The sequence below is a fragment of the Trichosurus vulpecula genome, unplaced genomic scaffold (assembly GCF_011100635.1).
Source record: "Trichosurus vulpecula isolate mTriVul1 unplaced genomic scaffold, mTriVul1.pri scaffold_64_arrow_ctg1, whole genome shotgun sequence".
Classification (NCBI taxonomy): domain Eukaryota; kingdom Metazoa; phylum Chordata; class Mammalia; order Diprotodontia; family Phalangeridae; genus Trichosurus; species Trichosurus vulpecula.
Genome location: NW_023494547.1, coordinates 45971 through 59213, shown reverse-complemented (window position 1 = coordinate 59213; position 13243 = coordinate 45971). Strand labels below are relative to the sequence as shown.

Below are 13243 nucleotides of genomic sequence, written 5' to 3'. Positions count from 1 at the left end.
TGCCAGGGCAGTGCATTTCAGGCCAGGGCAGGGCAATCAAGGGCAGGCCAGGCCAGGCCAGGCCAGAGCTGGGCAGGGCAGCCTGGGCAGCGAATGCCAGGGCAGGGTAGGCCAGGACATGGCAGACCAGGCCAATCCAGGGTAGGGCAGGCCAGGATAAGACAAGGCAGGCGAAGGCAGGGCAGGCCAGGGCATGGCATTCCACGGCTCAGCAGGCCAGGCCAGGCCAGGGAAGCCCAAGCCAGGACAGAGCAGGGCAGCCAGGGCAGGGAATATCAGGGCAAGACACACCAGGCAATGGCAGACCAGGCCAATCCAGGGCAGGACAAGGCCAGCCAGGGCAGGCCAAGCTGGAATTGCCAGGCAAGACCAGGCCAGGGCAGCGCAGGTCAGGACAGGGCAGAGCAACCTAGGGCAGGCCAGGCCAGGCCAGGCCAGAGCGGGGCAAGGCAGCCTGGGCAGCGAATGCCAGGGCAGGGCAGGCCAGGACATGGCAGACCAGGCCAATCCAGGGCAGGGCAGGCCTTGCCAGGGCAGGGAAGACCATGGCAGACCAGGGCAGAACATGACACACTATGGAAGGCCAGGGCAAGCCAGTGCAGGGCAGGGCGAGTCATGCCAGGCCATAGCAGGCCAGGACACGGATAGGCAGGGCAGGCCAGGGCAGAGCAGGCAGGGCATACCAGACCAGACTAGGCAGGTCAGGCCACACCAGGGCAGGCCAGGTCAGGGCAGGCCAGGCCAGGGCAGGGCACCTAGGGCAGGATAGGCCAGGGCAGGGCAGGAGAAACTATGGTTTGGGCAGGGCAGCCCAGGCCACACCAGGGCACTCCAGGGAAGGCCAGGCCAGGGCAAGACAGGGCACGCCAAGGCAAGCAAGGCCACGCCAGGGCAGAATAGGTAAGGCCAGGCCAGGGCCAGCCACTCCAGGACAGGGCAGGCCAGGGCAGAGCAAGGGAAACGATGGTTTGGGGAGGGCAGCACAGGCCTGGCCAGGGTACTACAGGGAAGGCTAGGCCAGGGCAGGACAGGGCACGCCAAGGCAAGCAAGGCCAGGCCAGGGCAGAACATGTAAGGCCACGCCAGGGCCAGGCACTCCAGGACAGGGCACGTCAGGGCAGCCCAGGCCAGGCCAGACCACGGCAGGGCAAGGCAGGCCAGGCAATGGCAGGTCAGGCCAATCCAGGGCAGGGCAGGGCCAGCCAGGGCAGGTGACGCCAGGGCTGGGGAGGTCAGATCAGGGCTAGACATTCCAGGGCAGGGCAGGCCAGGCCAGGCCAGGACAAGACAGGACAAGGCAAAGCAGGCCAGGGCCACCTAGGACAGGCCAGTCCCAGGCAGGCCAGGACAGGCCACGGCAAGGCAAAACAGGGCAGAACATGGCAGACCACGGAAGGACAGGGCAAGCCAGTGCAGGGTAGGGCAAGTCATGCCAGTGTAAGGCAGGTGAGGGCAGGGCCAGGCATGGCAAGGCAGGCAAGGGCCGACCCACGCAGCCCATGGGAGGCCAGGACAGGGCAAGGCAGGGCAGGCCAGGGCAGAGCAGCCCAGGGCATTACAGTGAAGACTGGGCAGGTCAGGCCAGGCCAGGTCAGGGAATGTCAGGGCAAGGCAGGCCAGGCAATGGCAGATCAGGCCAATCCAGGGCAGGGCAGGACCAGCCAGGGGAGGGCAGGCCAAGCCAGCTTAGGCCAGGCCATGGCTGGACAGGCCAGGCCAGGGTAGGCAAGGCCAGGCCAAGGCAGGGCAGGTGAGGCTAGGTCAGGGCCAGGCAGGCCAGGCCAGGGAAGTCCAGGCCAGGGTAGGGCATTCCAAGACTGAGCAGGCCAGGACAGGCCATGCCAGGGCAGGATAGCCAGGGCCGATAAGGGCAGAGCAGGACAAGACAGCCCTGAACACGCCAGGCCAGGGAAGCCCTGACCAGGAAAGGGCAGGGCAGCTACGGCAGGGAATAACAGGGCAACACAGGCCAGGCAATGGCAGACCAGAACACTCCAGGACAGGAGAAATGCCAGCCAGGGCAGGCCAGTGCCGGGCAGACTAGGACAGAACAGGACAAAGGAAGACCAGGGCAGAACATGGCAAACCATAGTAGGCAAGGCAGACCATTGCAGGGTAGACCAGGGCAGCTCAGGCCAGGGCTTAGCAGGCCAGAGCAGGGTAGAGCAGGCAAGGCGAGACCAGGGCTGGGCAGGCCAGAGCAGGGTAGGGCAGGGAAGGCCAGACCAGGGCACGGCAGGGCAGGGCAGGCCTGCACAGAGCAGGGCAGGCCAGTGCAGGCCAGGACAGGGCACAGCAGGCCAGGCCAGGCCACAGCAGGGTAGGGCAGGCAAGGCCAGACCAGGGCAGGCCAGGCCAGGCCACAGCAGGGCACTGTAGCCCCAGCCAATTAAGGGCAGTGCAGGACAGGGCAGTTCAGGCCAGGGCAGGGCAGGCCAGGCAAGGCAAGGCAGCCCAGTGCAATTAAGGGCAGTGCAGGGCAGGGCAGCTCAGGTCAGGACAGGGCAGGCCTTGCAAAGCAAGGCAGCCCAGGGCAATTAAGGGCAGGGCAATCCAGGCAAGGCAGGGCAGGCCAGGCCAGGCCAGGCCAGGCCAGGCCAGGGCAAGGCAGGGCAGGTCAAGGCAGGTCACGCCAGGCAAGGGTAGGCCAAGCCATGGCATAACAGGGCAGACTAGGCAGGTTAGGACAGGCCAAGGCATAACAGGGCACACTAGGCAAGGGCATGCCAGGCCAGGGCAGGGTAGGCCAGGGAAAGGCAGGGCAGGTCAGGGCAGGCCAGGGCAGGCAAGGCCATCCCGGCCAGGGCAGGGCAGGGCAAGGGAGACCAGGGGAGAGTAATCTTAGGCAGGGCAAGGCAGACCAGAGCAGGCCAATCCAGGCCAAGGCAGGCCACACCAGGGCATGGCAAGCAGAATAGGCAGGGCAGTCCAGGTCAGGCCAGGATAAGGCAGGACAAGGCAGGGCAGGCCAGGGACAGCCAGGACAGGCCAGTGCCAGGCAGGCCAGGACATGCCAGGCCAAGGCAGACCAGGGCAGAACATGGCAGGCCACGGAAGGCCAGGGCAAGCCAGAGCAGGGTAGGGCAAGTCATGCTAGGGCAGGGCAGGTGAGGGCAGGGCAGGGCATGGCAAGGCAGGCAAGGGCCGACCCACGCAGCCCATGGGAGGCCAGGACAGGGCAAGGCAGGGCAGGCCAGGGCAGAGCAGCCCAGGGCATTGCAGTGAAGACTGGGCAGGTCAGGCCAGGCCAGGTCAGGGAATGTCAGGGCAAGGCAGGCCAGGGAATGGCACATCAGGCCAATCCAGACCAGGGTACAGCCAGCCAGGGCACGGCAGGCCAAGCCAGCTTAGGCCAGGCCATGGCTTGACAGGCCAGGCCAGGGCAGGGCAGGTGAGGCTAGGTCAGGGCCAGGCAGGCCAGGCCAGGGAAGTCCGGGCCAGGGTAGGGCATTCCAGGACTGAGCAGGCCAGGCCATGCCAGGGCAGGATAGCCAGGGCCGATAAGTGCAGAGCAGGACAAGGCAGCCCAGGCCAGGGAAGCCCAGGCCAGGACAGTGCAGGGCAGCCAGGTCAGGGAATAACAGGGCAAGGCAATGGCAGACCAGGCCAATCCAGGACAGGACAAGGCCCGCCAGGGCAGGCCAGTGCCAGGCAGACCAGGACAGGACAGGGCAAAGGAAGACCAGGGCAGAACATGGCAAACCAGACTAGGCACGGCACACCATGGCAGGGTAGACCATGGCAGCTCAGGCCAGGGCTGGGCAGGCCAGAGCAGGGTAGAACAGGCAAGGCCAGACCAGGGCTGGGCAGGCCAGGGCCGGCCTGTACAGAGCAGGGCAGGCCAGTGCAGGCCAGGACATGGCACGGCAGGCCAGGGCAGGCCACGCCAGGAAATGGCAGGCAAGACTAGGCCAGGGCAGCGCAGGTCAGGCCATGGCAGGACATTCTAGGGCAGGTCAGGCCAGAGTGGGCAGGGCAGCCTGGGCAGCGAATTCCAGGGCAGGGCAGGCCAGGACAGGGCAGGACAGGGCACGCCAAGGCAAGCAAGGCCAGGCCAGGGCAGAACAGGTAAGGCCAGTCCAGGGGCAGGCACTCCAGGACAGGGCAGGCCAGGGAAGCCCAGGCCGGGCCAGACCACGGCAGGGCAAGGCAGGCCAGGCAATGGCAGGTCAGGCCAATCCAGGGCAGAGCAGGGCCAGCCACAGCAGGTCAGGCCAGGGCTGGGCAGGCCAGAGCAGGGTAGATCAGGCAAGGCCAGACCAGGGCACGGCAGGCCAGGGCAGGCCACAGCAAGGTAGGGCAGGCAAGGCCAGATCAGGGCAGGGCAGGGCAGGCCAGGCCAGGCCAGGGCAAGGCAGGGCAGGTCAAGGCAGGTCACGCCAGGCAAGGGTAGGCCAAGACATGGCATAACAGGGCAGACTAGGCAGGTTAGGACAGTCCAGGGCATAACAGGGCACACTAGGCAAGGGCATGCCAGGCCAGGGCAGGGTAGGCCAGGGAAAGGCAGGGCAGGCCAGGGCAGGCCAGGGCAGGCAAGGCCATCCCGGCCTGGGCAGGGCAGGGCAAGGGAGAGCAGGGGAGAGTAATCCTAGGCAGGGCAAGGCAGACCAGAGCAGGCCAATCCAGGCCAAGGCAGGCCACGCCAGGGCATGGCAAGCAGAATAGGCAGGGCAGGCCAGGTCAGGACAGGATAGGCCAGGCTAGGGCAGGCCAAGCCAGGGCATAACAGGGCAGACTAGGCATGTTAGACCAGGCCAGGGTATAATAGGGCAGACTAGGCAAGGGCATGCCAGGCCAGGGAGGGCCAGGCCAGGACAGGGGGTAGGGCAGGGCAAGGCAGGGCAGGCCCGGGCAGGCCAGGGTAGGCAAGGCCATCCCAGCCAGCGCAGGGCAGGGGAGACCAGGGGAGGGTAATCCCAGGTAGGGCCAGGCAGGCCAGAGCAGACCAATCCCAGCCAAGGCAGGCCATGCTAGGGCATGGCAGGCAGAATAGGCAGGGCAGGCCAGGTCCAGGCAGGCCAGGTTAGGGCAGCCCAAGCCAGTGCATGGCAGGGCAGGGCAAGGCAGGCCAGACCAAGACAGGCAAGTTCAGGCAAGGCCCGGGCAGGGCAGGTTAGGCCAGCGCAGAACATTCCAGGGCAGGGCAGGGCAGGGCAGGCCAGGTCAGGAGATGCCAGGGTAGGGCACGGCAGGCCAAGGCAGGCCAGGGCAGTTAAGGGCACAGGACAGGGAAGTTCAGGCCAGGGCAGGGCAATCCACAGTAGGGCAGGCCAGGCCAGGCCTGGCCCTGCAGTCCTAAAGTTTCTCAAACTCAGGCTAACAGAGAGTATCAGAAGGATCCTAGAATGTCAGGACAGCAAGATTCAGGCTCTGTCTACTCAACTGCAGCACAGGATATGGAAAAGAAAATCTAGAAAAAAGTCTTGGTAGAGAAACCATTGTGTCAGAAAGACTTAGAGCCAGAGGGATCAGCTGTTTCAAAACCCTTTTGGTGATTCAGAGGGAAAATATGGATTGGGGAGTGTTAGAACTCAAAGTTAAATTTGGTTACTATAGTTGAGAGTCTGTAGTCATGTGGGTGTGTATGTATTGTAGACCTGAAATGTGATACTCACTGATAAACTTGGGGTGGGGGGATTTCCTCCCAGGAAGAAACAGCAAGCCATTAAGCAGCTCCTTTTGTATCTGAGACAATGAAATAAGGGACAAAACACCAGGAACCAAAAGTGAAAGACTTTCCTACCCCCAGAACTTCACCTTGAACTTCTTTCATGGCTATATTTAGATTAATATATTAGTTTTTAAAATTTTTTTAAATTATTTTTTAAAAATTTTTTTAAATTTTTTAAATTTTTTAAAATTATTTTTTAAAATTGCAGACTTAGCTTCTCACCCTTATAGTTGGTGACTGTCCTTATTCCAAGGGACAATATGAGAAAACATAAAGAAATTGATTTTTCCGTAACAATTCAGTGCCTCAAGAAAGAGTCAGGACTCTTGGCTGGATTTTAAAAGTCTGTGTAGACCTAATGGAAATGCAGTTTATTTAATAGCTTTTATTCTGGAGAAACTAAAATCAAATTAGAATTGTTTCAGTGTTCTCTAACTCGGATCTCATCACATTTGTTGTAGGACAGATTCCTGTTTACCTATCAAATGTTCACATCCCCTACCCCCATCCTCCCAAACAAACAAACAGACTCTGAAAAGCAACTTGTTCACTGCTACTTGGCCAGAATCTGCAGCTGGGGTTAATTGGTCAGAAGAATCTGTGATACCCGGCACCCTGAAGATGGACACAGCTTATGAAGGTACTGATGAAGAAAGTGTAGATCATGTTCCGACTCTGGAGGAAGGAATGATACACGGCCCCAGTCCCCAGTTCATATTTCCATTTAGCATCCTATTTTCCACATTCCTCTACTGTGGTGAGGTTGCATCTGCTATCTACATGATTGATATATATAGAAAAAACAATGACAGGTTCTGGACGGGGTTTACATCCATTTTCTGCTTTGGCGGATCTATTATGGACCAACTGACTCTAATAGTTGTTCATAAGGACTTATCCAAGATTAAAGCTCTAGTGCTATTCATGCACTTTCTACTTATGGGACCTATTGTTAGGTAAGCAACTTTAAAAATTTCTGATTACTACATTTTGCAAAAACACATACATAGACACATATGTAATACTTTTAATATTAACTCTGGAATATGTTTTCTTTCACATAACTTTCTTCTAACAGCATTTTATCCAGTTCACATTCCAACAGAGGGAGAGGAGGAGATTGAGAAGTGCCTTGAGTTCACGTTGTCCAAGAAAGAGATGATGGCTGTAGTTATTTTTAGATGTATAGGTTCTTAGCCTGAATAACAGAATAATCAGGAAGATCATGAATGCTTGTCATTAAGTGCTTAGAATTAGATTTTTTTGGTTTAGTCAAAAAAGGGGAGACTTGGGAACGGCACACATAAGTTGTAAAGAAGCAAGTTTTATCTTGACATGATTTTTTAAAAATCCCTAAAAATTAGAGCTGTTCGCAAGAAGAATAGATATTGCCACGAAGTAATAGGTTACTATTGATATTGTTATTGTTAGTATGTCATCATCCTTATTTTATACTCACCTAAATCCTTTTAAATTTGCACTAATTTACACAAATTATATCATATCTAAATAATTTTTGAAGTTTATAAAATGTAAATAAATTTATAAAAATAAATTACATTATATATAAATAATTCATATCATATGTATAAATAATTCACACAAATTCTATAATTTGATTCTCTCAAGAGTCCTATGAGGTTAGTATTATAAGTATTCCCATTTCACCCTTAAGTACACCGAGGTTCTGAGCAGTTAAGTGACTTGACCCTGGTTATTCACATATTAAGCATCAACATCGAAATCCAGGATTGTTTTTTTTTTTTAAATATAGTTTAGGATACACTTTAAGGTCCTGTTTCCCTCCCTCCCTCCCCACCCCACATTAGAGAAGGCCACCATTTGATGCATGTAAAACAATACCATGTATACTTTCATTTATCAGTTTTTTCCCCTCTGGAGGTGGATGGCATCTTCTTTCACAGGTCTTTTATATTTGATTTTTTATAGTATTCAGAATAAGTTGGTTGTTCACAATTATTCTTCAGAAAACATTGCTGTTACTGTATGCAACATTCTCTTGGTTCTGTTCATTTCCCTTTTCTTTTTTTTCATGCAAATTTCTCCATGTTTTTCGAACATCAACCAGCTTATCATTTCTTAAAACACATTATCCCACAAACCCAGGATTCTATCTATTGTTTCTGCTGTGGTTGTTGGGGACAACAGGAAGGGGAAGGCTGAAGGGGGAGTGTCTAGAATCTACAGCCTATTTTCAAAACAACTTCAGTACTTTGTACACTGTAGATTACCAATAAAGGTATGCTGAATTGAATTCTCCCTACTAGCAAAAGTTTTAAGCCAAGACGGGAACAATTCATGAAGCCTTGTCCCACTTCTGAAGGAGCATTTTGTCAAATGTACAATGACTACATTGCAGGTTGTTTGTGTTTATGTTTCTGTGCATTTGTGTGGGGCAGGGGCGGGGGGTATAGACAGCATAAACAACCATTTAATTCTTCATACTTGTAACCTCAGAGACTAGCACAGTGCTTGATAAATACTTGTTGGTTGATTAAGGCAACATTGTTTAAGCAGATTTCATGAATAGTAAGGCATTTTGGATTTTAAAACTGGGAAGGTTTGGAAAAGGTAGAGATGTGGAGAGAGTATTCAAAATGTAGAGGAAAGCATACTTAAACACAGGAAAATAGAAACTGTCTGCCTCTACTACTGTTTACTCTCACCTACTGAATGTTATGTACCTAAGTTTAAAAATTGAGAACACTGAGAAAGTTGTCTATTATCCTTATTCAGAATGGTTGTTAATGCTTGTCTTGGAGTGGTGGGAATAGAAAGGACTGGATGAATCAGTCATTCAACAAACATTTGTTAGGTACCCAATGCATGGCAGGGCCACTACTAGGCCACAATTACAAAAATACATACATGTAAAATAAGTACTAGTTTAAGAAATGACATAAAATTAATATGACTTCAAGGTTTTTAAATGGGAGAGAATTTGTCACAGACAAAATGATGGAAAAAGTTGCAGTAGGGTTGGGGGAGAGGAAGTTCGTAGCATGCTAATGTTTATGTCTTAGTGGGACATCCAGTTGGAGAGATGGGTCTGAATTTCAGGAGAGAATAAATATCTGGAGCCACTATCTGTATCAAGCCAATATTTGAAGTTGTGTTAGTAGGTAAGATTATGAAAGGACAAAAATAAAAGGTAGTAGATGCAGACAGATTATATCTAGAACAGATGGATTTGGAGAAGTAGTAGGATGGTACGTGTTACATATCAAGAGGTTAGCATGTTACATATCAAGAGAGGTTGCTGAATGGATAGCCCAAAGTATATTTATAAAACTGTCTTTGGTAAAAATAAGCTTTCTCTGCCTGTTTCAGGCAGGAAGAAAAGAGGAAATTTAGAACTCTATTTTTACTCTATTTTTGCCATTAACTAAAGATAAATTGGTTCTTTTATATATCTTTGTATTTCCATAAAGACTTAACAATAATTTTCACAGAGAAGAATACTAGTAAGTGTTTAGAATTGATAAGGATAATAGATTATTACCTAAAGGAAGTTATGAAAGAAGCATTTCCATCTATTCAAATATGCCAAAGAGAAACTTTGATTAGATTTCCATGATGGTTTGTTCTAACAGATGTTTGGAGGCTATTGTGATATATCTTCAGTTGCTGAAGAAACAGAAACTCCAAAAAGAGGAAACCTATATCAGTACAGCACGAAGAAAGATACTCCAAAACAGCAGCAAAGTGACACTGGAATGGGAGATTGCCCACTCAATACAGACACTATGCATGCACTACAATGCCTTCAAACGTATGGCATTGATTCAGGCCTTCCTAGGGTCAGTGCCACAACTAACTTATCAGTTATATGTCACCTTTACAGCACGTGAACTTCCCCTGGGTAGAGGTAAGTTGTGTTAACTGAGTCCTAGGATCCAGGAAACCTGAGTGTCATATCATCATTGTTGATTAATGACAGGACAACCTGAAAAAGTGGACCTACAGTTCAAACTCATGGATCTAATGAATTATCAGGGTTTTATGAATAAAGTCTCCTGTTAACCTTGATAGCATCTCTTCTCAGTACTCTCTCCTCCCTTTGCAATACAGTTCTCTATTTTTCCCCCTTCCTCTAGCCTCCCTTTTATCACATCTGTGGTATATCCTCCCTATATCCTGTTATACATCTCCTGTTGCCAAGGCTTCTCAATTATAGCTTTGTAAAATCTCTTCTACATACCATTCCTCCTTTTCTTCTCTGATGCTGCCATTACCCTAGTAAAGTGCCCTCATCACTTCATGCCTGGGATGTTGCAATAGCTGGTCTTCCTATGTGAAGCCTCTCTTCACTTCAGTCCACTCCCCTCACCCCCAACTATCAAAATAATTATTCTAAAGCAGAAGTCTGACCATGATGTATCTGTCTCCCTTCTGTGCAATCAATTCCAGTGGCTTCCCGTTATGTCAAGAGTCTGTCTCTCTCTCTCTGTCTCTCTCTCTCTCTGTGCATATATGTGTGTGTGTGTATACACCTACATATATACATACATAGACACACACATATTATATACATACATACACGCATATATATGCATATTCCTTTCAGCTACTATGATATTGAGGTCTCATGAATCATACACATCATCTTTCCATATACGATTGTAAACAAAACAGTTCAACTTTAGTAAGTCCCTTATGATTTCTCTTTCTTGTTTACCTTTTCATGCTTCTCTTGATTCTTGTGTTTGAAAGTCAATTTTTCTATTCAGCTCTGGTGTTTTCACTAAGAAAACTTGAAAGTCCTCTATTTTGTTCAAAATCCATATTTTGCCTTGGAGCATGATACTCAGTTTTGCTGGGTAGGTTATTCTTGGTTTTAATCCTAGCTCCATTGACCTCCAGAATATTGTATTCCAAACCCTTTGGTCCCTTAATGTGCAAGGTGCTAGATCCTGTGTTATCCTGATTGTTTTTCCACAATACTCAAATTGTTTCTTTCTGGCTGATTGCAATATTTTCTCCTTGATATGGGAGCTCTGGAATTTGGCAACAATATTCCTAGGAGTTTTCTTTTTGGGATCTTTTTGAGGAGGCGATCTGTGGATTCTTTCAATTTCTATTTTACCCTGTGGCTCTAGAACATCAGGGTAGTTCTCCTTGATAATTTCTTGAAAGATGATATCTAGGCTCTTTTTTTGATCATGGCTTTCAGGTAGTGCAATAATTTTTAAATTATCTCTCCTGGATCTATTTTCTAGGTCAGTGGTTTTTCCAATGAGATATTTGACATTGTCTTCCACTTTTTCATTCCTTTGGTTCTGTTTGATAATATCTTGATTTCTCATCAAGTCAGTAGCTTCCACTTGCTCCAATCTAATTTTTAAGGTAGTATTTTCTTCAGTGGTCTTTTGGACCTCCTTTTCCATTTGGCTAATTCTGCCTCTCAAGGCATTCTTTTTCTCATTGGCTTTTTGGAGCTCTTTTGCCATTTGAGTTAGCCTATTTTTTAAGGTGTTGTTTTCTTCAAAACTTTTTTCAGTATTTTCTTGGGTCTCCTTTAGCAAGTCATTGACTTGTTTTTCCTGGTTTTCTTGCATCATTCTCATTTTTCTTCCCAATTTTTCTTCTACTTCTCTAACTTGCTTTTCCAAATCCTTTTTGAGGTCTTCCATGGCCTCAGACCAGTTCATGTTTTTCTTGGGGGCTTTTGCTATACGCTTTTTGACTTTGTTGACTTCTGGCTATATGTTTTGGTCTTCTTTGTCACCAAGGAAAGATTCCAAAGTCTGAGACTGAATCTGAGTGTGTTTTCTCTGCCTGGCCACATTCCCAGCCAACTTACTTGACCTTTGAGTTTTTTAGCAGGGTATGACTGCTTGTAGAGTAAGGAGTACTTTTTTCCAAGCTTGAGGGGATGCACTGTTGATTTCATAGCTATTTCTATACAGCCAGCTCTGCCACACTAGGACTCCTCCTTCCCCAAGAACCACCAATCTGGACCTGACGCAAATCTTAAGCAGGCTCTTCACTCCTGCTCTGATCCCGCCATTTAATTCCTCCCACCTTTACAAGAACCCTTTCCCAATTCTCTTTAATGCTTCTCTCTATTGAGTCTCCTCAATTTATCCTATACATAGCTTGCTTGTACACGTTTGTACATTTTGTCTACCTTTCTTTGTACCCCAGGGCTTAGCACAGTGCCTTGCTTATGTAGGGACTTATTCAATTCCTGTGGATTTGATTTGATGTAACATTCACATCAGTAGCTTTCTTAGAAAAATGGTGAAGAAAAATTCTGAAACTCCAGAGTGGTGATGGTCTTCCATCTTACTTTGTGATCACTTTGTTAACACCTTGACCTTATATCCAGCTTCCTTTTGCTTGTGTGTTGTCAACTTTTCTTACCCACCTTCTTTTCTAACTCCTCAAGTGGTTCTTTTCTTTAAGGCTTTTCCCTCCCCTCTGTTACTACTCCTTTACTCCTTTAGTTCTTCTTTTCAATTCCTTCTAATTTTTTCACTTTAGGCTTTCCTTTGATGAATTCCAGTTCTTCTCTTCTGCCAGTAGGCCCTTCTTGTTCTTTTATTTTTCCTTCAGCTCCTTGAATATTTCCAAATGTACATTCCACCAAATCAATATATTGCTTTCAATCTTCCAAGTTTTCATAGTACTTTCTCTTCTTCAACTCTACTTCATTCTCCCATACAAATTCTATGAAAACTAAAATTTGTGTTTTGGCCACAAGTGCCAGTTAAATTTTGTCATGTCTTCTTGTGTCACTCTTGTAAGTAAGTACTCATACTTATTTGCTTGGAGTACAATGATCAAATCACAAATACTAAAGATTGAAGTAGGATTTTTATCATCCAGTTTTAGATATTACCTAACCTCTCATTCTTTTCTGTTTCTCTTACAGCTGTGCTGATGACCTTTGCCCTGATATCTACCACCTATGGGGCTATCCTCTGTAATATACTGGCCATCCAAATCAAGTATGATGACTATAAGATCAATCTACAGGCTCTAGAATTCATCTGTATCACCATCTGGCGTTGTCTGGAGATAACCTCACGCCTTGTAATTCTGGTGCTCTTCTCTGCATCCTTAAAATTGAGAGCTGTGCCCTTCATGTTAGGTATCTTGATGATTTCCCTCTTGGAGCCCTGGGTTGAATTTTGGAGAAGTGGTGCTAAGTTTCCTAGCAATACTGAAAAAAATATTAGCCGGGTGGGCACTCTTGCCATGTTTATGTTAATCACTATTCTATATGCAGGGATCAATTTCTCCTGCTGGTCAGCAGTGAAGCTGAGATTGGCGGATAGGGAATTAATTGATAAATCACAGAACTGGGGTCACATGGCTCTACATTATAGTATTAGGCTAATAGAAAATGTGGTCATGGTAGTGGTGTTTAGATTTCGAGGGGGGAAAACAATACTATATTGCTGTGACTCACTAATTGCCCTACAGCTCATCATAACCTACCTGTTATCTATTGGTTTCATGCTACTCTTCCATCAGTATTTGCATCCAGGGTGGTCAGACAAAGCATTACCAGAATACGTTGAAACTCGGTCTGAAGCAATGTAA

General features: G+C 48.8%; 1 protein-coding gene across 1 annotated transcript; it reads left to right on the top strand.

The window, feature by feature from the left end:
- The first annotated feature begins 6289 nt into the window (after positions 1-6289).
- On the top strand, positions 6290-13243 carry LOC118833370 (XK-related protein 2-like). The gene is made up of 3 exons (XM_036740728.1): positions 6290-6627; positions 9286-9560; positions 12570-13243. The coding sequence occupies exons 1-3, from the start codon at positions 6293-6295 to the stop codon at positions 13241-13243; spliced, it is 1284 nt and encodes a 427-aa protein (XP_036596623.1). The 5' UTR covers positions 6290-6292.

Coding starts and splice junctions, on each gene's coding strand:
- LOC118833370 (XM_036740728.1), top strand. CDS start 6,293: ATGGACACAGCTTATGAAGGTACTGATGAAGAAAGTGTAGATCATGTT. Junction 6,628..9,285: donor CTTATGGGACCTATTGTTAG/GTAAGCAACTTT, acceptor TTGTTCTAACAG/ATGTTTGGAGGCTATTGTGA. Junction 9,561..12,569: donor TGAACTTCCCCTGGGTAGAG/GTAAGTTGTGTT, acceptor TTTCTCTTACAG/CTGTGCTGATGACCTTTGCC.